The sequence below is a fragment of the Phaethon aethereus genome, assembly GCF_964289735.1.
Source record: "Phaethon aethereus genome assembly, chromosome: 7".
NCBI classification, from domain to species: domain Eukaryota; kingdom Metazoa; phylum Chordata; class Aves; order Phaethontiformes; family Phaethontidae; genus Phaethon; species Phaethon aethereus.
The window spans coordinates 12,496,240-12,522,021 of NC_138583.1; the positions used below are offsets into that span (position 1 = coordinate 12,496,240).

At 38.6% G+C, this 25,782-nt stretch overlaps 1 protein-coding gene across 2 annotated transcripts in view; it reads right to left on the reverse strand.

Annotated features, from left to right (window-relative positions):
* NRG3 (neuregulin 3) overlaps positions 1-25,782 on the reverse strand; it is a gene marked incomplete at its 3' end in the record, with an annotated part of 410,289 nt that overhangs the window by 233,367 nt on the left and 151,140 nt on the right. For both annotated transcript variants that reach the window (XM_082002522.1, XM_082002521.1), the window contains exon 2: positions 2,140-2,269. In XM_082002522.1, the coding sequence (XP_081858648.1) occupies positions 2,140-2,269 (130 nt within the window). The remainder of the gene's footprint in view (positions 1-2,139; positions 2,270-25,782) is intronic.

Sequence of the window (25,782 nt, forward strand, 5' to 3'; positions counted from 1 at the left end):
TAATTGCAATGGGAATTCCATAACCCTTTCATTCTCAGGGATAATTACTTTTTTTCTAGTTAGAGGACAAATACAGTACATCGATATTGTATTTTTCTATATGTGTACATTCTAGCTGCTATTTCAGATCATGGTTCCAGGCTACAGATAGAAACACACTTGCATCCCCCTCACTATAGCACTGACCCTGACAAAGTGAAATGTAGTCTGCTATCAAGGTACAGCTACAGAATTTGAAGGTCAAATTAAAAGATTTCTCTTCATTAATGACATACTTATCAGTATCATAAAAGTGATTGTGAACAAGCCGCTGCTTGCGGTGTTGAAGATTCTTACAGAATTAAACAAAGCATTATAACTAGTTTAATCACCTTTTAAATTTTAAAATGTTTCTTCTCTTGCTATATGAATTTTTATTGCCTTACACATATCTTTTTGTGTTGCACACTTCAAAAGTACCCAATGAAATAAGGAGATGTTTAATTCTCAGAGAATGTGTCAAGGCCTGAAATTTGTACAATCAATGCAAATCTGTTACACACAGGAGCCAACAGATTCACAAATGATACCTGGATTTCTCTATGGAAGAATAACACAAGAGAAGGCGATGAAAAAATTTTAGTCTGTTGTAGAGAATAAAAACTCAGCACTCTGGCTTGTTTAGTTAAGGGGAAAAGCTTGGGTGGAAAAGCTTGTAACAGTTAGTCAGACTGCAGGATCAGAATCACAGCAAATAAACAAGAATTTGGCAAAGACAGACAACAGGAAAGATCTTGAAAGTCAAACAAGCAAACAAGACAGCTCTCCTATGAGATATACTCCAGCAGATATTTAAAAGTTTAACCCATATGTATTACTAAAACTGTTCAAAGACATTAGCTAATAAATTTACCAGCCTAATTAAAAATTCTTATATATAAGTTTCTCACTGCTATTAATTTGGATCAGTTTTGACTAGTTTGAATATTCTGACAATGAAAAAATGCTTAATATTTGAGTGATATAATTCCCTTGTTAACAGCTCATGACACTGTAAAGTTTCCTGGCGAAAGTTGAAAAAGTCATAATTTTTCTGTTTTTCATGACTCGTAATATTTAATTTAAGAAGCATGCCATAAGAAAACATAAAATAAATTCTTCTGATTATAAGCAGAGTTGCATCAATCTTTAAATCTATAGATTTCCACTTTCAAACCAGGCACATATATTTTGTGACTTTTTTTTTCCCCTACTTTCAATGGGATTCAGCAGTTTAAGTCCCAAATCATTCAGGAAAGCTTCTGAGTATCTTAGGTGCTTTTTATTATTTGTATTAGAGATATCTACATATTTAGACACTCAGTTTAGAACTTGGGCATATAAGTGTCTTAGATACACCTTCTGTATGCCAAATACGATATCTTAGGAGTAAATGAAAACGTCACAAGCACATCTTTTCATTTTGGACCACTTCTATTTAAAAGATTGTTTGAATAGTTCAGAGATTTTTTGAATTCTCATCTTTAGGAAGATGTTACAGTATTACTTCTGCATATCACTCCCTGTTACTGAAACTACATCTAGAATAATTACATTTGGTGAGCTGTTTTTCTTTTCTGATATTCTTTTAAATATATTCAAGATGGTCTTAGACATTAACAGAAGTTCAGGAGTATAAAACCATACAACAGCTATATAGCAGGTTCAGATGGCCCATTTTATCTTTCAGTCATAAAACAAAACTTAAGAAAGCCTAATTCTTAAAACTACTAACTGAACTCTCTCTCTCTCTCAATGAGCAGCGCATACAGCTACTGCTAAAGCTCTACTCTGAGCACTCAGAATAAAGCAATGCTTGTTGTATGTAGAGGAACATTTGATTTTACGATGTAAAAACCAAAACATTGATTCTTACTTGTTTATATGATTAGAAAACAGACTACTGAAGATTTTTCTTATCTATAAAGTAATTAAAATGTTCCTTTTTGTATTTCCATATTTGTATTTATAAATACTGCAAAAAAGCATCAACTGTGAGGGATGCAATCAAATGGCAGGCAAATTCCATCGCTTTATAACATTCTAACTCTGTTTATTTTTTCTAACACTGTCTCCCGTGGACCGAAGACTTTTTCTGCAACTTCTTCGCAAATGACTTACCGGCAGTGTTTATGTGATCCTGTTAAGGTTTCAATCACAAAGCATTCCCCTTCATTGAGACAATATGCAAGATCCTTGTCCTTGCATGGCTTAAAGTGCTCAGATCGCTCAGTGGAATACGTTGTAGTATCTACGGAGAAAACAAACCAAAAAAAGGAGATAAATGCTGTAAAGCTAAATATTGAATGTTCTTAAACTATATGTTAAATAAATTTGATCAAATACATCTCAGCAACATCAGCTGATCAAGACAGACTAATTAGCAGACACCAAAAGCACAGGGCAAGAAAACTTCAGTGTGACTGCAATACTATTTGCAATCAAGCTTCTTAAAAAGATTCACAAAAGGAGTCTTATAATTTGAAATATTGGCAGAAAAATCAACTAGACTGCAGCAAAATTGAGTATAATTTCAATTTCCAGAGTATCCCTTCCAAAATGTAAACACACCTACTTTGTATTCTTTAACCAGAACAATATAATCATATTAGTACACTGCAATATGGTTTTAAGTAATATACACAACTTATTTCATGGAAAATGAGGAACAGTAGTTAATACAGTAACATCCTAAAAAATCCCACCCATAAAATCCACAACGGTGAAAGAAAAAACAAAGACAAAAACCTAAGGACAAGGCTAATTTGATTCACCAGACGCAAAAATTGCCGCAAAACAATTGCTTAAACACAAGCAACGCACCATAGATTGTGTCGTTTCAGGTCCAAAAAGAGAGAATATTTGAGTTCAAAGTTTTCAGTGGAGGGAAAAAAATCCTGGGAATAACCTCAAACAACCTCCTTTCAAATGCTTTTGGAGATTCAGAATGAAAGGTCTTGCCATTTTTCTCCCCGACAGCAGCACTTATGAAAAAGGTGCAGGCTATACAGAAACCGCGATGTTTTTCACGACTGCGAGCAAACCCTGAAGTGAGATGTACCAAACTGAATTTTAGAAACAATACAAGATGTTTGTAAATGCAAACAGTGACTAGCATATCGCTGTTGACATTTCAAGAATGATCAGGTTTTATGTCACAAAAATACCTTTACGTAGAAAAAAGGTAGCCCAGTTACCGTTTTTAAGGTCATTTTTACACAGGAGCAGTTAAATTACCATTTAAAAGTTGCTCAGGCAAAAAACCAAACCAACAGTAATCAGATATGATATTTTTCTCTCTCAAATAAGGAAAAGTGAAGATAGTATTTGAAAGCACTTGCAATAATTACGTAAAGGCAACTAAAACCGATGAGCAGCAACTCGATAGAGCTTGAGCGAACAGAACCCTTCTGTTTGTCAGCGTGCTCCGAGGACACAATTCGTCAGATACCTTTATGAAGGTAGTCGCGTTACACCGACCAAAGTAATCCGAGATGTCCCCAAAGTACAAGGGCAAGACTAAGGAGACGCACAGTATCACAACGCGTGTCTTTGAGGCAGTGGTGTACTGCATTCTCAGAGCACAGTGCTTAAGGTGCAGGACACTCCTCTGCTACCACAACTAACTCAAAAACACCTCGTCAAAGTCAGCATTTTAAAGTTTTAGGTTAAATGTATTCTTCAGAGGTTTTGTTCTGTTTTGTTTTAATCATTTAATCGCTGCCCTGTTTGACTTTATTCAAAATTATATCAAGTCCACAGCAAAAACTTTTGCCAATTCAGCAGTGTCAAAGCAGAGCTCACACTGAGCGTGTGACGTTTCATACCGGCAAAAGTGCCACTGAAGATACAGCTTCAGCGTAGCTTGATTTGAGTGCTAACGGAAATTACCCTGGACCTCCCCGTTGATATAAACTGTTAGCAAACCATGGCCAGCCATCGCAGCAAGCCAGCCGTCCGGAACTGGCATTTCTGACGCTTCCAGAGGAGTCGGTGGTGCTCTTCCCGTGCCAAGCGATGCGGGGTTGGAGTCAAAACACGCCCCTCAAAGCCTCATCTGTTTTATTTACAAAACAGGCATGAGTTGTGATGCTTCATTTCCCCCACTTAGACATGATTTCAGGCTTTTCTTACATTGTTTTGAGTTCTGTGTCTGGTCTTTCAAATTAAGCACAACAGTTGTAGGTAACAACGATGCTGAGAGCCTTGGAAAGCATTCCTTATGTTGAGAAGTACACAATCATTTGTAACTTTCTCTTTTTTTTTTTTAAACAAATACGGCCTCATCAAAAGTCAGTTTTAAGTTATAGCCTTTTCTGTCTTGGGAAGATTTGTGCAAGTCTAACCAGGTTAATGCACATGGAAATACCTGTCTTGCGTACAGCTGGATCTCCGGTCTGCAAAGATCGGCTGTCCTGGCTACAAAGGTCATCCACTAACACTCAAAAGCTCCAGAGCTGCATTAGTAATTGATATCCTAGATCTCCCTAGAGCTGTGGGTATTTTCTGCTGGATATACTCACGTACAGGACATGTGAGTTTTCTGAAAGGTTATGATCCTGATGTTATTTTATGTTTAACTCGTGATGAAACAAAGACTGTTATAGCTTCATTTATTACCGAAAAAATGAAAACTAAAAACTTGTTCTAAACAGAACTACAGAAAGAACAAAAGAATGGAAAACACTATACGGTTTTCTTGATTCCTTTTCTCGTAAATAATAAAACCTGTTTTCTGATTTGCTTCTCCCCCAACGCACTTTTTTTTCTCTTTTTGACTCCTAACCAAGCACTGAATTGACTTTTCCAAGGTGGAATTGTCCTTCACAGCTTCAGAAGCCTGCTAAGCATCCATCATTCTATTGAATGAAGTGAAGTTTGATTTTTTAATTTCTTTAAAAATAATCGATAAAACCTAGGCATTCACAAAACTTCTAGTATGATCCCTTAATTTAGTTCTAGTCTTTGAACATGGGTAAGAGACCCAAACACTTATAGGTAAACAAAAGGGAACTTCTCTTATGCATTCAGCTATCCTTGAATTCAGTACCTAAATGCCGATAATCCATAATCCCTTAAGGACTTCTTTTTAATTTTTTTTTTAATTGCCAAGTGTCCAGGTGTTTCATGCAAAAGCAGCAGGGGCTATTGATTTCTGCTGGAATCTTTCCAGCTCAATTGGAATAAAGAATTTCTACACACTTTTGTTCTATTTTTCTTGCTACTTTATCAACAAAGCTTTATGCACGATTCCCATGCTCCAAAACCGAACATACCACTGCCAAGTCTCAGATATCATTGTTTGATCAAAAGAACAAGAATTCAGTTCGCATTTCAAAGGAAGGCTTCAATTTTTTTTGTTTAGAAGCATGAGTTGGTTAAAAATATTCGTCATCCGGAAAGGTTTAAAAAAAGAGTAGGAAGTTTTTGGATTTTATTTTATTTTGTTAGGGTCTAAAGCAGCGTTAGTGACTTTGTGTTCCTGTCTCTTCCATCTGTTTTATCACGTGTCTACCAGCACAGGATGGCTTATCATAGCTATTTTGTTTAATGATCGTCAAGGCATAATACGGACACTATAAACACTAACTCCTCCTTCAAGGCTACCAGATCCATTGTTTCCGGTACTGTGATCTGACATTTACAAACCTGGAATTGCAAAGGACAAACGCAGGAAAAAGGGAGAATGCAAGATTTAAAATATCCTGGGAAACAGCGGCATTCACGGCCGCTGTTTCCATGCAGACGGCAGCGGCCATTCCCACCCCTCCCTTCTCCCTCTCAGCATTCTGCCGTTAGAAATAGATTTCACTGGATACACCCCAACTAAATCAAGTTCTACGTGCTATCTTTAAGTGACAGCCACGCTGCACGCACCCCATCACAAACGTTTTTTCCACATGGACAGCCTTAGCTGCTCCGGAGAGACCGGGAAAAATGACCTAGGAGAACTTTTCTGAAGTCACTAGCGGACTGGCATCCAAATTTTGTAGCTACATAGTGACAATCACTTATTAACTTCAGTATGGCAACTACTTAGTGCCTCATCAAGGAGGAATATTTAAGATGCCATATTTGGTTTAATGCCAGAGCCTCCACACTGAAAGACTTTTTAAAAATACTGCCTATTTTGACTACCATTGGGCATTACCGGCTTTATAGATTTAGCAAAAACGTGCAAATTAGCTTTTCCTTTATTTTGTTATCCGTTTATAACTGACAATTTCTCTGAGAACCATTGACTTCCTGAAGCACCAAAGGGAGACGCTTATTTTAAATCACTGATTCCACTTTTAAATGCACTACACAGAAGTATGCCAACTGCAAACGACTGGACTTCCCCTGACAATGCAACTCCAGTTACAAAAAAAAAACCTTCTCAAAAAACCCCAACACTTTTTACAATATATTTTTATATCACTATTGCAATCTATAAAGAAGGTATCATAAAAGGTCATTTAATAGCACATAGAGTTTGATTTTGTGTTCGGTGAAGTCAATAGCAAAATCTTTACAATGACACAGTATAACCAGGGTTCCTGCAGTTCTTAGGGCATCACGTAGTGCTTCCCTCCTGATATTTCAGAATTATGCGGTAGCCGTAATAGGAAGGGTCTTGCAAAAAAATTAAAATTACACACAGAATAGTTTATATATGACTTTGTTTTCTCACTATACCCCGCATCTTAAAAAAACATATAACCTTAAATTTTTATTCCTATGCTTTTAGACGTACAAGAAAGGTAGGTAGCGGGAAAAGATACCAAGTCCTAGCAAGATATTCATTAAGGGAGAATAAGTGGAAAATTAAATATTACTTGCAAGCATTTGTTGTGATTTAGCCTTAGCTGAAGGTAGTTCTTTTTTTAAGTTGTCAATATTTGTAAAGAAAACAAGAGATATTAATTTTTAGACATAATTTTCAAGACATATTTTCAAGACATAGTTTTCAAGATCATAATTTTCAAGACATATTAATTTTTAATGCAAACTAGAGATTTTCCTTTGTCGGTGCTAACTGAACACAAGTTGATGTTAGCCATGGGAGACTGCTGGGACAATTGAACTTAAAAATTCTAGTAATAAATTATGAGCAGAAACCTAAAGATATCTAAAAATTACAATTTTATTTTCTAAAATAGTAACAGGGGTCTTGTCCTAAACTTACTTGAACTGTTTGCACGCATTTATCTATGATTAAACCCAAAAACTTAATGAAAATATGAAAAATATTTTATTGCATTTACAGAGACAGTTTTGTATTAACCAGCACTCGCGTTCTGAATGCTGATTATTCAAGCAGCTACCCCTTAGCCATTTTGCGCCAGACAAAATTTTATTTAATCCAGTACCACTTAAAAGGATTTGATTGCATCGTGATATAATGCAAAACTGTGCTACAGATATGGGAATACTTGGAGCTTTTCTATTATCCTTCAGATTCAACAACAAATCTGATAAAGCAGAACATGCATCAAAACATCATCATTTACACCCGTTGGCTTCCCAGCCAGATTATGGAGGTAGCTGAATTTGTTATGAGTGAGAGATGGTCCAAATGTTTTTCCTGCTCACATGATATTAACTCAGCAAGGACTTTCCTGTGAAACATGTGCCTGTGGGTAAAAACCACCAGATCCTTCAACAGATTGCTTTTCTCCCCGTATCAGCAGAGCACAACATCCCGTCCACAACCGCGTAGAAACAAGAACTCAAGCTTCAGAAACGTACAAGAAAGAAATTAGAGAGAGTCACCCCTCCAAAAATAAGCAGACTCCCTGCCAGTGACTCCAAAACTAATTTTTGAAGTGTGACCTTGTTCCAGAAACGTTGTTCACATTTTCCAAATGCTTTATCAGTTTGAAATCACAACACACAAGTACTAGTCCATATCATGATAAAATATATTTAAAGGATTAAAGGAAATAGTGCATTATTAGCAAAATACCATGCACTATTAGAGAACTGCTTGCTCGCTGCAAAACTCTTACATAGTAAAGTATGTCTTTGCCCTCACGACTTAAAACCAAACCAGGCAACCACTGTTTGTAAAAACAATGTACAAAAACAGCCCACCTAATGGTATCATCAACTGATACTCAACAGCAGAAAAGCAAATGAAGCCAGCATCACTTCAGAATGTATTATCTGATCACACCTGTCAGAACTCAAATACCGAACCCTGAACACCAATGAAAGTCACCTATATATGTTCAGAACCGCACATCAGAGGCTGCACTCTCCTGCACAGCTCAAACTGAAATCAGTGAAAGCTGAACAAATTGGAGAGGACTCAGGAGAACGCCCTGTGAGAGACAAAAGGCCAGGGCTTTTCAGAAGTTCAACATCTAGGAGCCAAAGAAACAGGAGTGACTGAAACTCTGAAAGCTTTTCACATTCAATGTGAAGAGTTATTTTGAAAATTGATTCACGACAGTTGTGATCGACATTTTAGGTGCAGAGTGCTTTTGCCAATCAGACGTATTCAGCTGTCCTTTGGTAGAACTTCTCATTAATTGATATGAAAGAAATTCATAGAGGAATTTGGTGAAAAAGCAGGGTACTCAAGGTTGTGCTGAAAGTGGATCCACCACCCTCAACAGAAGTTCTCTCTCCTTTAACCTCCAGCAGTCCCTCCCATCTCAGTATACTGACATCGCTGGAGTCACCAAAAGCCCTTGAGATTGGATGTCACCATTGCATTAAAAGGGGACACCCTTTTGGGGATGTGGAAATAGCTCTAGGACATAGTCTCCAATAGATGAAGAACCTGAAATACAATTAAGTGACTGACTTTGCAGCACAAAAGCTAAATAGTAAATAAAAAAAACAAAAACAAAAACAAAAACCCACAAACCACCAAAAACTTACAGCAGTGCAATCAAAACCTGGGGAGGGGAACAGAACAATTCTGCATGGGTTAAAAGACGCCAGAAGCAAGCACGCATTGCAGTACATCTGTGTTGTCTGCAACCACCAGCACTCTGCAATGAAAACAAGAAAAATTCAAACAAAACCTAGTGTATCAAATCTACAATAGAGTGCATCAGGAAGTTTGTGATGAAACATTTTTGGCTTAGTTTGGCTACTGAAGAGAATGTTAGTTTGAAGCAATAACTAATCATTATTTATCAAGAATAGTAATAAAAACAAAGTTGCCTTAAACAAATCAAAATAGTTCTCCTTCATTTTTCATGTTCAGCTTCAAGTGATCTCAGGAGGATTCAAATCTCATTGCCTTGGGAAGACTGTTATTTTAACTGGATTTGGTTGGAGATCCTTGTAAATAAGTTGAAGAGTTTCAGAACATTGCACTTTCAAATTTGATATATTCGGAAATATAAAGAAAAGGAAATAGAAAAGGAAATAGAGAAGAAGGAAATATAAGAGAAGAAAATACAAGAGAAGTGCAATGACCTAAATAACCCAATATTGCTACAGAAGGACTATAGAAGTGGTGTATACAATCACTATTACATGAAGTAAAAAAAAAATTAACAGTCCTCACAATTTTTTTTTTTGTTCTTAGATCACAGTTGTCTTCTCTCTCCTCCTGCCTGTGAAGCACAGCGTGGGGTGGGAGTTTAGACGCAAGGACCAGGGGAGAGAACGATAACGATAGAAACCTTTGATCTTGATGTCTACACTGGTGTGCGCAGTTAGGTCCTCCTGCGCCCATCTGTGTTACAACTCAGAGGTAACAGTGCTGGAATGAATTGTAGCCTAATTCCAGAACATCCCATGGATAGCTCTGTCTTGTTCCATATCACCTTATTCCCATCACAAGTTGCACCAACAATCCAGTTTCTTTATTCTTTATAGGTAAGTGTCATCATAACCCAGCAATAAACCTTCAGCAGTTCACTCTACAAACTCCAACCACCAATCCAGATTAGTTAGACTCCATGGACTCTTCACTTTTGTGTGAAAACTGCGTAACAGGTAACTATGAAAAGTATTTGTGCTATGGACAGATATGGGTAAACAAGAACAATTACCTTGTAGTTTAAATTATTTCAACACAAAATGAAAGCTTAATTAAATCACCTACTCTTCTCTTTTAGATGAAGGAATGAAGATGTTTTTTCTATTATCACCATATCAAACAACCCTTTTCCTCAGCACACGGTGAAGGCAGAGGAGAGAACAGAAGTTTCCATGCGTCTCAGGAGGGAGATGGGCACCCTGTTCTGGTGTCTCTCACCCAGCCTGCTTCACCCTTCCCATCGCACAGGAAAGTGGAGATGCATGCTTAAGTCTGTGACCTCTCAAATTCCTAGCTAAAAGGTCCCAAAAAGCGATGGTCTCAGCTCCTGGACCTTAACTGACCTGACATTTATCACCCACTGCATCCTGCCACCCAGCATTTGCTCTGTTGCCGCTATCACCAAATCAAATTTGGTGCTGCTATCACAAAATCAAGCCTTCAACTAGCTCTAAGGCACATAACTACTACTTTTATAGTAGAAAGAGTTTTATAGAAGAAAAAAGTAAAAAAAAAAAGTAAAAATTAATTACTTATGATTTTTCTGCAAACCAAGCTGCTGCCCACATGTTTTTTCACAAATGATAACTAATTTACATTGGAAGATCTCTCATCAGACCTCCGGCTCAAAGTACAGTTATCTTTGATTTTAAGATTAGCATGCTGTGGTAAGTCCAGATTTTTTTTAAACCCCCAATGGTAGAGGTTCTACAACCCCTTACAGCCACATATTGCATTGCATACTCACTCTCATTCACAATTTTTTTTTACATCCTTGTATCAGACTCTGAGAATAGATAAGGCAACACTCTGGAGTGGATTAAAAAACACCTAAAAGCAAACTAAAAGCTACACAACTGAAACACTTTCATTGATGTATGAAACCAGTTCCTTAAGAGTTTCTTAGCAGAAATTAAAAGTTCAACATATACAAAATAAAGGATGGGAACTGTTTTATCACTTCACTTTTTCTGACTTTAATACGCTTAAAGAGCTTTCCAAAATGATAAGAAAATGAGATGTAACATTTAAGATTGCAGATATGAATCATAGAATCACAGAATCATTTAGGTTGGAAGGAACCTTTAAAGGTCATCTTGTCCAACCGCCCTGCAATGAGCAGGGAGATCTTCAACTAGATCATGTTGCTCAGAGCCGCGTCCAACCCGACCTGGAGTGTTTCTGGGGATGGGGCATCAACCACCGCTCTGGTCAACCTGTGCCAGGGTTTCACCACCCTCAGTGGGAAAAATGTCTTCCTTATATCTAGTTTAAATCCGCCCTCTTTTAGTTTAAAACCATTACCCCTTGTCCTATCGCTTTACGCCCTGCTAAAAAGTCTGTCCCCATCTTTCTTATAAGCCCCCTTTAAGTACTGGAAGGCTGCAGTAAGATCTCAGAGCCTTCTCTTCTCCAGGCTGAACAACCCCAACTCTCTCAGCCTGTCCTCACAGCAGAGCTGTTCCATCCCTCTGATCACGATTTTTGTGGCCTACTCTGGACCCTCTCCAACAGGTCCATGACTTCCCTGTGTTGAGGGCTCCAGAGCTAGATGCAGCACTGCAGGCGGGGTCTCACCAGAGCGGAGCAGAGGGGCAGAATCCCCTCCCTCAGACTGCTGGCCACGCTGCTTTGGGTGCAGCCCAGGATAGCGCTGGCCTTCTGGGCTACGAGGGCACGTTGCCGGCTCATGTCCAGCTTTTCATCCACCAGTACCCCCAAGTCCTTCTCAGCAGGGCTGCTCTTGATCCCTTCATCCCCCAGCCTGTATTGATACCGGGGGTTGCCCTGACCCAGGTGCACTTGGCCTTGTTGAACCTCATGAGGTTGACAGGGGCCCATTCCTCAAGCTTGGCCAGGTCCCTCTGGATGACATCCCATCCCTCAGGCATCTCAACCACACCACTCAGCGTGGTGTCATCTGCAAACCTGTTGAGGGTGCACTTGATCCCACTATGTCATTGATGAAGATATTAAACAGTACCGGTCCCAATACAGACCCCTGAGGGGCACCGCTCATCACCGATCTCCATCTGGATATTGAGCTATTGACCACTACCCTCTGGATGCGACCATCCAACCAGTTCCTCATCCACCCAACAGTCCACCCACCAAATCCATGTCTCTCCAATTCAGAAAGAAGGATGTTGTGGGGGACCGTGTCAAAGGCCTTACAGAAGTCCAGATAGACAACATCGGTAGCTCTTCCCTTGTCCCCTGATGTAGTCACTCCATCATAGAAGGCCACGAGGTTGGTCAAGCAGGACATGGTGAAGCCATGCTGGCTGTCTTGAATCACCTCCCTGTCCTCCATGTGCCTTAGCATAGCTTCCAGGAGGACCTGTTCCATGATCAAATATGCCTACACCACTTTTCAGATGAGCAAAGGGAATTTTATTGCTTAGCGGAAAAGGATGCCATACTGTTACCAGCAATGGGCATAATGTGAATTCTGCATTCAAAAAATCTGTTAAAGTAATATTGATGAATGCTTGTGCAGACATTCACTCATATTAATGACTCCTCTTTTGACTGCTCAGGCCTCTCCAACACTTTTTGCCCTTACATAATAATGCAGTCACCGATAGCAGCTAGGTAGGCTGTACTGTTGTGAAGTAATGGAAAATTACAATTAGTTAGCATTCAATAGTGATAGAACAAACATTATCAACACTGAAGCAATCTTCCTTTCCTAAGAATAACTGTAAGAATTTTTTCTTGTAAGAAGATTCTTCTGGGAACAAGTAGTTTGTGATTTACAGCTCATTAGGACCATCTTCATATTCCTTAAAGTGTAATAATAATTCAATTACTCACCTTTGTATTTTAAAGACTTAATAAATTATTCCTTCTAAACATTCACAAAATACAAAGGTTAAAATAGAAAATAAAAGTGCTATGCTAAATAAGGAATATATTTTCTGTTATAATACAAAAGATATTCATTGCAATGACACTATTAATCTTCATTGTGAAACCCAACTTTATGTAGAGATTATTTTTAAACATTTGGAAAGTTATACATAACTTATCCAGACATTGCTGAGAAGTGACTGATTTTACTAAGAAATCAGAAGTGGCACAACTATAAATCTGCTCAGAGTACTGACTTCAACAAGCAGTTCAGAACAAAAGCGTTTGATGTTAAACTTCATACAGTTTATAAGAGAACAAAGACAAGTGCAGAGTCCTGCTCCTGGGAACCCAAGAGCCCAGTACAGGCCAGGATGAGTGTTGCTGCACAGTAGCCTTGCTGAAAGGCTTTTGGTGTCCTGGTGGACAAGAAGATGAAGGTAAGTCACTGGTGTGCTGCTGCAGCACCAAAGGCAAATCACATCCTGGGCTGCATCCACAGGGGCATTACTAGTGGAGACAGAGACTTGATCATCCCACTCCGTGCTTAACAGGCTGCCCCTGGAGTACTGCCTCCAGTTCTGGCCCCCACAATTCAAAAAAAGATGCAGACAGACTGGAGAGGGTCCAAAGGAAGGCCACAAAGACGATCAAAGGGCTGGAGAACTTGCCCTGTGGAGACAGACTGAAGGAGTTGGGTCTCTTCTCCCTGAAGAAGAGAAGGCTCAGGGAACTTGTCACAGTTTTCCAGTACTTAAAGGGCAGCTACAGAGAGAATGGATGCTCTCTCTTCACAAAATGCCACATGGAGAACGCAGTGGACAACGGGTAAATGGTTTCATCTTGGTGTAAAAAGAGAAATTTTTAAATTAAAAAAAAAAGCAGCCTCCTCACAGATGTCGTTGAAGTCCCCATCCCCGGAGGTTTTCAAGACACAACTGGACAGGCCACTAGATAATCTCATCTAGGCTCCCTTTTCTATGAAAGGTTGGACCAGATGATCTTTTGAGGTCCTTTTCAGCCTGGGCTGTTCTATGCTTCCACGGTTTATAGTTCTTCTGGATCATTTACAAATTCCTTAAAGTCATACAGGAATTATCCAGTACCATGTTTTCAACATTTAATAAATCACTTCTTACAAAGTGATTGTAAAGTAAATACAAACTGACAAAGTATTGTAGGCTAAAAACCAGATACCTAGCGGAATAAAAGGATTATACTGGTTATATAGGGAAACACTTTACATTGCAATGTCAAAATATTAATTATCAAGAAGCTACGAGTAGTTTGACTGGCAGTGGGATGTTCTTTCTCCCAGGAACTGAACTAGGTCAAATAATGCATTGAATAGAAGAGATGGAACTAAGAAATGCAATTTTAACCCAAAGCTTGTGCATATTTCCAACAAATTTATTCACTACTGCATTCATCATTTTGACATCCTTGTGGTGCTGACATACAAAGTCAGGCTATGAAACACTAATGTTCTCAGCATTTCCTTTCATAAAGAAACCCACAAATCCTACATTATATTTTATTTTTTTAATCTCACTTTCTCGCCTTCATTCTTTTAATTCCGTCTTCCAGAAGAGAACGGGGATAGGCATCAGAAGGTAAAGTGTCTTTGCAACATTACTCCTCCTTCATTCTGCACTGCTCTGTTCCTGCATACAGCTTACCCGGCAAGGTTTCTCTCGTTCTCTTTCTCAGGTGAGGAGAACACTTTTCCATCTGTTTCTGACATGGCAGAAATGTACATGCGTACCCATGAAAACTGCATGTGTTGCAAATTCCCTTGACCTTACTACAAGCACACAACAATGAACCGATCAACTCTATAGGCTAGCATTTTCTAATGCAATTAATTAGGTAAATTGTACATAGGCTTTATAATTTAAATCCACAGTGCTTCAACATAGCAAGTTTTCATTGACTGTGGTAAGGAAGAACCAGATAATAAGGTTCTTATGTGGGCTACTAGAGCTTTAGAAACTCAACTTCAGTCAAGAGAGCCTGGGTTAGGTCTGAGGGACTAGACATGTCAAGGGTATCAGATCTATTATCACAACAACGATACAGTTATTTTGTAGTATTTCACAGATTAATATAAACATTATCTTCTTCTATTTCATAAATCCTTGGCCTTTGACTCACATTTAAACCAGGTTTAGTTACATCTCCCTCTGGTCTTGGATTTAACACAGACAAAATTATGAGTTCAATATCTGTGATTCAAATCTAAGTCATTGCCTAATAACAGACACAGATTCTTCTGCTAAATTCCCTGCAATTGAGACTATTACATCAGTACAAAAGGAATTCAAAAATGGTTGAAAATTCTTGGCTTTTTACTATGAGAGAGTATACAACCTTAGTGCAATAAATTAATATACACATAGCCTTGCTAACTGTGAACAAAGGAGCAAAGGGAGGAGATGACATGGGGTTTGCAAGTATAAGGAAAGATGCTTTTGTAGAGACACAGTATAACGCGCTCTGGAATCTCTCCTGGCACCATGGCCACTACGAACAATATTCAGTCAGAGCTCCTGTTTTTCTCTTCCGTTTCCACAAGCCTCAGCACTCTGTAAAGTTGCATTTGGAAGCTTGCTCTCTACATCCGATGTGCTCTACAGCTCTAATTTTATAAGCTGCCAGTATACTCACCCTGAGTAAAGTAGCACAGGTCTCATATCTTATTGACTCAGTGCTTGATTAGCAAGTTTCAGGAGATGTAATTATTAGTCAAAATCTGCATTTCCCATTGCAGCGTGTTTAATTCATTAATTTTAATGTTATATTAAAAGTTTATATATATTTTCTTCCTAAAATGCAGGTAGTTTACAGCACAGCTGACTGGCAGGCAAGAGAAACCTCTACACGGCTCTTTTATATAATGTTATTGAGAAGGTCATAAAATATCAGAAACTCAGTACAAAAGCTAGCTACCAAAAGGAAGTCTGGCATATTTGCCTACCACATTTAGCAAACTCTACGGCAGCCATATCCTGCCGCAGCCGTCAAGAGAGGAAATTTAACTCAATCTTTCAACACTGACAGCAAGCTAGCGAAATAAAAAAGTCACCATTGTCACTCTTCCCGGCATCTTTCCAGTCCTGCTGGCTCCTTCTGAGGCCTAAGCATTAGAAACACACAAAGCACTCGGGCCTTAGGCTCCGTGTTCATCCCGTGACTTAAAACCCCCCACCCCACTAGCACGCCATCGTCTACTCCTTTCCTAGTAATTCCCTGCTTGTTACATATACAGCGATTATAACCCTGTATATGCACATACAGGCAAAAAAAGCCTTGACTGCCACGGAGTTCTGGTTACCCTTAGAGTAGCTACTTAGAGAGTAGAACTTATATTCCACTTCAAGCCACCTATGGTGGAAGAGCATGGTGCCCTGATTTGCTGCTTGTACGGCGTCCCACCACTGGTCCCAGCTGCCAGAGCTCTTTAAGCCTGTGGTTACTTGTGGCCATCGTATCCTTCATCCTTCACCGCTTTTGAGCATCAGAAGTAGTATTGCAGGCAAGCATAGCGCTACGCAGTAAATATACTCTCTCAGCTTTTTACAGTATAAACCGCTTGTTTTGGTACGAGTTGTGATTTTTTTGGTTTTAGATGACCTAGTCAGCCTTTACAGTGCATCTTTCAACAAAATAATTGTGAAAGCCATCGTGAAGAGCATTCCGGTAGTTATTTAACTTCACTGAAGATCACGAAGGAAAAATGCCCCTGAGAACTAATACTAACTAGAATTTTAAAATAACGAAAACCACTCAGGTTAGTTTTCTATCCATTAATGACCAAAGTTTTGTAGGTCTTATGCTTTGCCTCCCACTCTTTTTAATTTTTTTTTTTAAGGAAAAATATGTATCCTTTTTAATCAAAGCTTAAAAAACCCAACAACTCTAATTTCATGTATGACAAAGCAGCGTAATTGAGGAAAAACAAATGAAATACTCAGGTTTTCCCTCCAATGTTATACAAACTCAAAAAACACAAGGTCTGCAGGGTGGGCTTCTAGCACTATAAATTCCAATGCTACAGAAACCTCACTCTTCTTTCAAACTTAAGCTACAATGAAAACAGCATGACAGAACAAAGCAACCGCTGCTTGCATGTCAAAAAGGGTAAAGTCAGTGTTACAGTAGCATCAACAAGTTTGCGCTGCTGCAATATTTTGTGAAATTTACTATTTCCCCCTATTTCGTATTAGGAAAGAAGAGGAATGAAACATCTGATGCAGCCTCACCCTTCAGTTCCCTCCACTCTGCAATTAACTGGTTTAGATAATACAGAGTAAGCACAATCTTAGCCAGCATCTTTCAGTAAAACTGTCTTTGCAGGAAACTAGCCTTGCAGTAGAAAACAAAAATATTCCCTAGCTTTCCCACACTCCTGAAATCAAATACATGTTAACCTAGGCATCTGTCTACGTTAGCTAGTACGGAACATGAGATTTCACATGTTGAAGTTGCATCCTTGTTTTATTAGTCAGATTAATTCAATATATAATTGAAATGACATCTCCTACCTTTACCCATGAGAAATTTGGGCAATATCACATGCACTTTGTGTCTCATTGTACCAGTTTGATGGTTGCAAAGCAGTCAGCTTTCCACTGCCAAACAAAACAGCTTGAAGTTCAACAAATCAGCAGTGTTGGCATCTGATCTAGCTAAAGTAAGGGGGAGGAGAGTAGTTGTGAGATAGCACCGACAACTTCATTTCCATTTCTGTGCAAATTAAATGTAGGCTGGGGCACAGAAATGGAACATAATTAGACATAAAAAGTAGAACTGCAGGCTCTGGTTGACTGAAGATACTAGTACAGTAAAGGAAAAGCCAATTAAACTAGTAGTTGAACTCACAAGCTGCAGCATTAATAATGCTCACAGAACTACAAGACAACAGTAGCAGAAGTCCAGTTCTGGAAATGCGACACTGAACACTGCCAGTGGTAGCCTAACTCCATTTTACAACCTCTCCATCGGAAAACGTGTCGTATTCACTACTCTAGTGCCACCACATTGAAGAAAAACATACAGAAGAGACGGCTGTAATCACTGAAACATGTGCGTACAGTATGAGCAACTAACAGCTAACTGAGTAATAAAAGACAACAGAAAAAGTGCATCATCCTCTTCTGATGGTTTCTGATTCTTCTTTAATGTTAATATATACAACATATGTAGCCACAACTGAATAACTGCTCTAACTTATATCACTTATATCACTTATACATCTTTCAACCTGCTAACCAGAAAAACAAGCACAATATTTCACAATCATCTATTGTGTTAGGCTATTTTTAATGACGTTTTATAACTAGTAGGAGATTTATTGTCTACTCAGAAGCTGCGCAATAGGCAGCTAACATATCATTGCTGCAGCTGTCTCCAGATTTGTCATGTTACAAAGCTGACTCAGGCAGCGATTTTGTGCCAGAAGATTTTTGGCAGCAGTAGCAAAAATCCAAGTAACATCCCCTCTGGAGCGCACAACTGCTACCCTTGGAAGTGTGGAAAAGGCAGAAAAAAAAAAAAATCATCTTATAAATCAAATAAGCTGGTTCCAGAATACTTCAGTAATCATTGTCAGAAGTTCCCAGGAAATGAACCCTAACGCTAATCAATTCCTCTAACAGCATCCCATTGCAAGTTTGTGGAAAGAAGCCCAGACACAAATACTTGCTCGTTACAGTATTTCTCGCCCTCCTCTTCCAATGAATAATTAATTCTTGACTTTGTTTCCCCAGTCATGTTGTTTTTCAAATAATTCTCATATGATATTACCCAGGCCACCTTCAAAAACACCTAAAAATTTCAGGCTTTGAATCCACTTTCCCCATTATTCGAACAATGGTTCTTTACAGCCACGTATCACCTAGCTGGCACAGGTTCAAGTTTAGCGCTCAACTGGGAGACACAAGAGACAAATGCCTGCCCTAGCCAAGATGCATTTGCTTCTTAGCCATTCCCAAGGAAACATGAAGACCGTTTCCTTTACAAACCATCTCCCCTACTGTTTTCCTATGTAAATCCTCCCAAGGCAAAGATTGCTTTATTTGTGCAAGTTCTCATCAAGGATAACGGGAATGGGTGTGGAATGAGAGGGTCAGGGAAAGAAGAAAGGAAGGGGGGCGGGGGGGAAATCAAATGCTAATGCATAATTTCTCGACATTTATATGACATAGGGTAGAAGGTTTTAAAGGCAACATAAAATAGGAGGAAGGAGCCTAACAAAAAAGAATGCTGAAAATTCAGGGTGCCCAAAGAAAACCTGCTCACACAAAAAGGAACAAGTCTCTTCAGGAAAGAAACATTGAGAATTACAAAAAACCCACCTCCCATCTCTGTGTAAGCCTACTTCGTACATAGCAGAGATGTAACTTGGATTACTGCAAGACTGCAGAAGTATACATCACTAAATAGTGGACTACATTAAGTTTTTAAATAGCAGATATGTATTTAGGAATCCAATATTTATTTACAGATTTTATCCATTTATAGCTAGAGGCAAATACAATTTCACAAATCAGTTAAGCTTCCACTTATACCCCAGTTTAAAGGTGATTAAGTGTAGCACTTCTTTCCCATTAGGCTGTGAAACCAAGGTTACCAACATCACTCGTTAAAAGGGAAAGAGTCCCAAACAGCTAAGCCTGGTTTGAAAGTACTCATTCAGGCTGAAATTACATGTTGGTTCATTTTGAACCTAGGATTTTACTGATTTTTTTTTTTTTTTTTTTAAACAAAGGATTTATTTCTGCATCGCCTCAGTATTCAGTTTCTTTTTGCCAACAGTAAATTTAGACTGAAAGCACTCAGAAGTGGCAGATGACTTATGATGGTTTGGATCTAATTAAAATCTGAGCAAAAGCTTGGAAAACTTGGAGGTACGGGGAATCAAAGTGCAAAAGCAGAAGTTCTCTGGCACATAGCAAGTGAAAAATCTTTGGCTTCAATAATGTGTTGGATTAAATTAGCCATTTTTTGCACAGGCAAAAGCTTCATTAGTGCAAAAGTTGTTTAAACAGATCCCATGCCAGCCTCTGGAACAGCTTCTGGCATGTGTAAGACACACATAGCCACATCTAGGAGAAGGACAGAGTCAGAATTTCTTTATTCCAGGCTGATCTCGTTTTTGCTGCAACAGCCTCTGCAGGGCACTGGAAGTTGGAGTAAACTAGATCAATTTTCAGATTATCTAGTTTGCATGAGCAATGTGTCTGGCATCTGGTGGCTCTAAAAATAAATATATATTGGGGGGGGGAAAATCAATCCTGAGATGGTAGAATTGATGTTTCACATCCTTTTTGGCAGCTTCTATCTCTCCATTTGCCAGCTACTCTATTTTCTTTCTATTTTCTCCGGTTGAGTATGTTTCATGGTTATTCAGGAGATTTATATATCTTCTTATGCTATTGCCTTAGTACTGTCAAACATCCAAGATGATGGCTAATTCTCTTCCTACTGGATGACAAGAACTTCAAAGACAAAATTATCACTTTGAGTCTTTATTATCCAACTTTCCCACTTGCGCATACACTGCGTGTAGAGTTTGAGGCAGCAACTTGATAGCAAAGCAAGACACAGAGCACACCAGTACCTGCAAACCCTGCCAACGCAGATGAGCTGTTGGAATTTGGTATCAACCACAAAAGGAGCGGAACGCCCTGCCATGCACTTAATCATAAGGTTAGTAGACCTACCTTTGAGTACGTGAGATACGGATATTACTGAAAATTTCTGCACATTTTAGTGGTATATCAAAGTTCAAATCAGAATGAAGTGGCTTTCAAGTACCAAGAGCTAACACACACATGAAATGACTATTTAAAAATGAAAAAATTACAGAATCACCAAAAGCCAGTATGGAAGGAAATTGGGATTTTTCAGACATCCTCTATGGCTGGACAAAGTCTCAGCAGGTATCAGGAAAACTCACAAATCTATCTGTCTATGTTGCGTTCACCATGGCTACTTAGATCAATGTATTAGTATTGCTAATATTTGGGATGTACCAAGAAACATTTTAAAAGTTAACTTAACATGGCTCATTAGCGTTGTTAACAATTGTTTCAGAAAATAAATAGACCACTGATGCTGTATTTTTCCATGCCAACACAAATGCACATGCATCATGAGACTGCGGGTCTAGGAAATCTCACTTCATACAGCGATTTTCAGTTTAGAACCCGCAGTGTCCTTCCGCATAGCAGTGACGCAACGTAACAACTTCCGGAGGTTTTCCTAGGTCACACTTCACCACAGCATCATCAAGCAGATGCAAGATTTCCAAGGAGAGCAAGCAAGCCGTCAAACAGCTCAAAGCTTGTATGTTTTTAAAATTTTGGCTAAAATTCAGTCTTCTAAAAGCTGCAGCCATGTTCATGACATTTTGAAAAAAGATTTGCTTTTGTGTGCAAGTTTTTGCCACCCTATTTTAGGACTCATCACTTCATGTCTGTCTCTCTCTCAGGGTGAAGCCTGTTTTAATGAATGGTAAATTAAGAACTGAAGCACCACCTTGTGTCCACCCCCACATGGCTTACAAGTCCACCAACCATCTCTTCGCTATTCCCTTTCCTCTCTCTCCAGCACTGGAGGCATAATGTACATAGCGTAGGACCCTCCCACCTCTTCATAGATATAGACAGATGAATAAACTGGGATCAAATCAGGAAGCAATTTAGATTATGGCATTATTTCAAAAGCCCTGTACTTTGAACATTCCTTGAAATGCAAGCAGAAATCTGAAGATCAGTAATCTTACAAGTTTTCATACCTGGGACACATTTTACATAGTAAAAGCTTTCAAGAATTGAGGGTTTACCATTTTGAGCGATCCTAAAAATCGGAATTTAGCAAAACCCAGGACAGAATCCACCCTAAAACCAAGAATGGTTAGAAGTCCCACACTGCAGATGTTAATATTCTCAATATTGCTGTGAGCTATATTTGATATTATTTGTCTAGTGCCAGAGCTATACGAAGTACTTCACAAAAATGCAGGAAATCAAGATTTACTCCTAGGAAATTTGTCTCTCCAGTTTTAGGAAAAAAAACACAACACCGTGTAGAGGTTCACAAACCAGAGAGGACTACTTAGGTAGTTTTCCCCTCTCATTATTATTCAAATTGTCCTTACAGATAGCCTTTCATAAAGAACTTATTATTGACTAATTACATATGCAGTCATTTCAAACGTCTAAGCTTTTAGTACCGTATTCATAATTATGATGTTTCAATGAATAAAAAAAAAAAAAAATCACCATCACCATTTTTTCCTGCAGACCCACAGAAGATTTATCGTTTTCTCCCCCTCCTCGGTCTTTAGTTTCACTACCGCTTTCATCTGGGCGTGATGACAGACACACGCACGCTTCCCAAGCCCGTTCTGAACTGGAAGTGTCTCGCAAGCTACACTTCATTGGTTTACACTTTGTTATTGAGTCTCCTTCTCATATAATTACGGTATACAGAAATCTATACATACACAAACACTGTTGCACAGTAGTTTCACCGGAAGAGATGCTAGAGCTTATATATAATAGTTGTTGTTTGCAGCAGTGTGAAAATTGGTGGCGGTGGTGGGTGCTCCTAAGCAAGGACTCTGATTGCCTGGGACAAATCGAGTCTGATTGCTTATGGAGCCATGCAGGTGCCATCAGTAATAACTTCTGACAGTCATTTACAGCATTTGTGCGTGAATAACCTAAAGACTTCAATCTGATAAGACTATCATTCACTTGGGTTTTTAAATCAAATTTCAGTCAGACACATGTACGCATGTATATGGTTACATATATGTGCTCTGGCTTGCTTGCTTATCAGTTACTTGGCATAAAATTTATGGGGTGGCTCACTGGTAAACTACTTGGGCATCTCCTTTCAGTTTTATCTGGGGAGAGGCAATACCATGAGAAAGACTAAAAAATTATTCTGTGCTTCAGTTAGTGTTTTAAAACTATAATATACAACATCTCTCCCCTACCCCGGAGCTTTAGGTGCATCTGGCAACGTTAGTACTCAGGAACTACAAGTTCACTTAGATAGCGGTACTAGAAAAAACAGCAAAGAGCTACTTTATTATTTTCAATCCCAACAATAATCATAGTATGTTAAAGGCTTCAGCACATTAGTTAATAACCTTAAATCTTTCTAGTGTTACGAAACATTGAGATCCACTGTTTGTCACAGACTGAACGCTCTGTGGGTTTATTTGCGATGATCTAAACTTTCATATTCAAGCAATGTTTTTAAAACACTGTTGACAGTACTTAACATGCTAGGCTTGTTTTAATTTAACTAGAGAAGGCAAACCTGTGTATAGATAGCACTACAGAAAATTGTATTCCACTAGATGCGAGTTTAGTTAGATACTCACTGGGGAAAAAACATCTTAAATAATTATCTCCGTATCATGACAGCTCCTTGGCCTCATTGACTGATACACTACAGGAGTATGAAGGGATTGGAAGGAATAGGAAAGGGGAGAAAAAAAAAAAAAAAAAATCACTCTTATTTCATAGACTTGGGCTGAAAAAAGTATGTTTTTTCCATCATTTTCCTGCCATCTCCATCTTTGTCTTGCCCTTAGTTCTGTGGAAAGCCTTCAGAATGGTAAAGATAGAATTTGATCTCTGAACACATCTTTTACAGAGACTTCTAAATGAATTTTTTGCCATCCCAGAGGTGTAAAAAGTTAGCCTATTTTGAAAGAACAGCTTTCCAAAAGTCCCCTTTTTGCTCGAACAGGACCACTTTTGAACAGCAGGTTCCAGCCAAACTCCCGCCTGGACCATTCCAAGCACAGCAGTGACAAGGGTTTCCAGCAACCCCCAGCACAATTAACAGAGAAATACAACAAAAAGTGATATTCCCCAGCCCCCCCGCCCTTCTTCAAGAAACTACACAGAGACAGACCTTGTCCTAAAAAAAAAAAAGCAATCTAAATCAAAATAAAGAGGAGAAAAGTATCATTATTAACCTTCAACAGAAATACAAGCAAGCGAGCCAGAGAGAAACTAAATGATTCAGTGGATGTGACACACAGTGTTTATCACAGAGCTGGGAAATAAACCAAGAACACCTGAACCATTCTAGATCCACTGCCTCATAAATTTTAATTTTCACCAAAGCTTTAATAAATAAGACTGTGCATGTCAAACAGCAGACCTTCATAAGGCTAAGGTGTAGTTAGAAACTCTTTAAAAATAGAGAAGTAATTGTCAGAGATGTATAAAAGGTACTGGGAATTAATCAGCTATTTCTCATCCTAAATCACAGAAAACAAAGTCATAGAACGATCAAAGTTGGAAGGGACCTTGGGATGTTAGCTAGTCCAGCATCCCACTCAAAGCTGGGTCAAACACTGAATTTGGATTGGGTTGCTCAAGGCTTTGTCCTGGATAGTCATGAAAACCGCCAAAGAACTGTGTGTTTAAAATGAAAACGATACGAAACATATCAAGGAGAAAATATCCTGAAGAGATACCCTATTAAGCACCTTTTGAGGAAAGTAGGCATGTTCATTCTGATCATAGACGATACTATTTCACATTACTTCTTTAAAAATTTGACATGGCTTGGCCACGCAGCAAGTGAGGACAACAGGAGGCCAAAAAGGCAACACGGAACTTCAAATCATAAATCCAACCTGTCTGTCCTCAGGTCTCATTCTTCTTTTCATTTGAACTTAGTGTAATCACAAACTGTGTTTAAAATACAAAGACAACCCCACTCCCAAACCAAGAAGGCCCGTAGCAGCTGGCTGTTTCGACAGAGTCAGGCACTGTGTGAGTACACACACACGCACACCTTGTCCTGCACACCTTTTTTTCAGAAAACCATGTTATCACCTTCATACAACATAAGGTTTTCCAGCCGTTCAGTATGGAAGTATCTGGAAAAGCAGCTACCTGAAATAATGATAACTAGGGCGCAGAGTACTATAAGGAAATTACTATGAAATAATAGTTTATTTAAGATGCATTATCTATGCTCATTTAATGTATTCAAGATTATATATTTTGTAATATTTTGTGAGGCAAAGTTTTGCTACTACAAGACCTGTATCATTGTTCTTTCTTCCCTCCTATATAAAAAGAAAAATTGTTTAAAAAAATAACATAAATCAATATTTTAAGAGAAACTTCTTTTCTGAGAAGCATGTTCTTGAGATAACTAAATGTAATGGTGGTGAACTGTAAATCTTAAAACAAATTACAGATGTATTTTGGAGAATACTCTCTTGCAATTATTGTCATTTATGCCTTTTCAAGAGCACACGATGTTGCCTATGTAAACATTATTTTGTTTCTCTGATTGGTTTCAATAAAGTAATTTTTCCAGGCAGAACATCTAAATCACCACATATTGAAAAGCATAATGTCTTATACCCATCTGGTTTGGATTTGTGAAGTGGATTGTTGTTCATACATTTTCACCTGCGTGGAATAAAACCATGTTGATGAAGCAGTAAATATTTGTTTATTGGACACAATGCAAGATGAATTCTGAGCACAGGCCACCGTTAATTATTATAGGTACTCTGCCAAATATTTACTTTAAAAAAACATCAACAAAACAACCAAACAGAACAGAACAGACTTGCACAGTGACCCATGGGGTTCAAGCACACAGCCCAGCATCTTGCCACACATCAGACAGCCTTTTGGGTTGCCACCTGCAACTGAAAAATCCTCTTGCTTTTTTGACCTCTGTTACGCTAGCTTTTATATACCTGAAATGAAATCTATTCCCGTTTTCCCTCTGATGTGCTGAGTAGCTATGACACATATTGAGGTCCCAGTTTACAGAGTTGCAAAATAGCTCTGCCAAATCCTTGGCTAAGAGGTGCTTTGTAATTCAGTTAAAAACAAACCCAGCCAGTAAACCCCACTCACCCA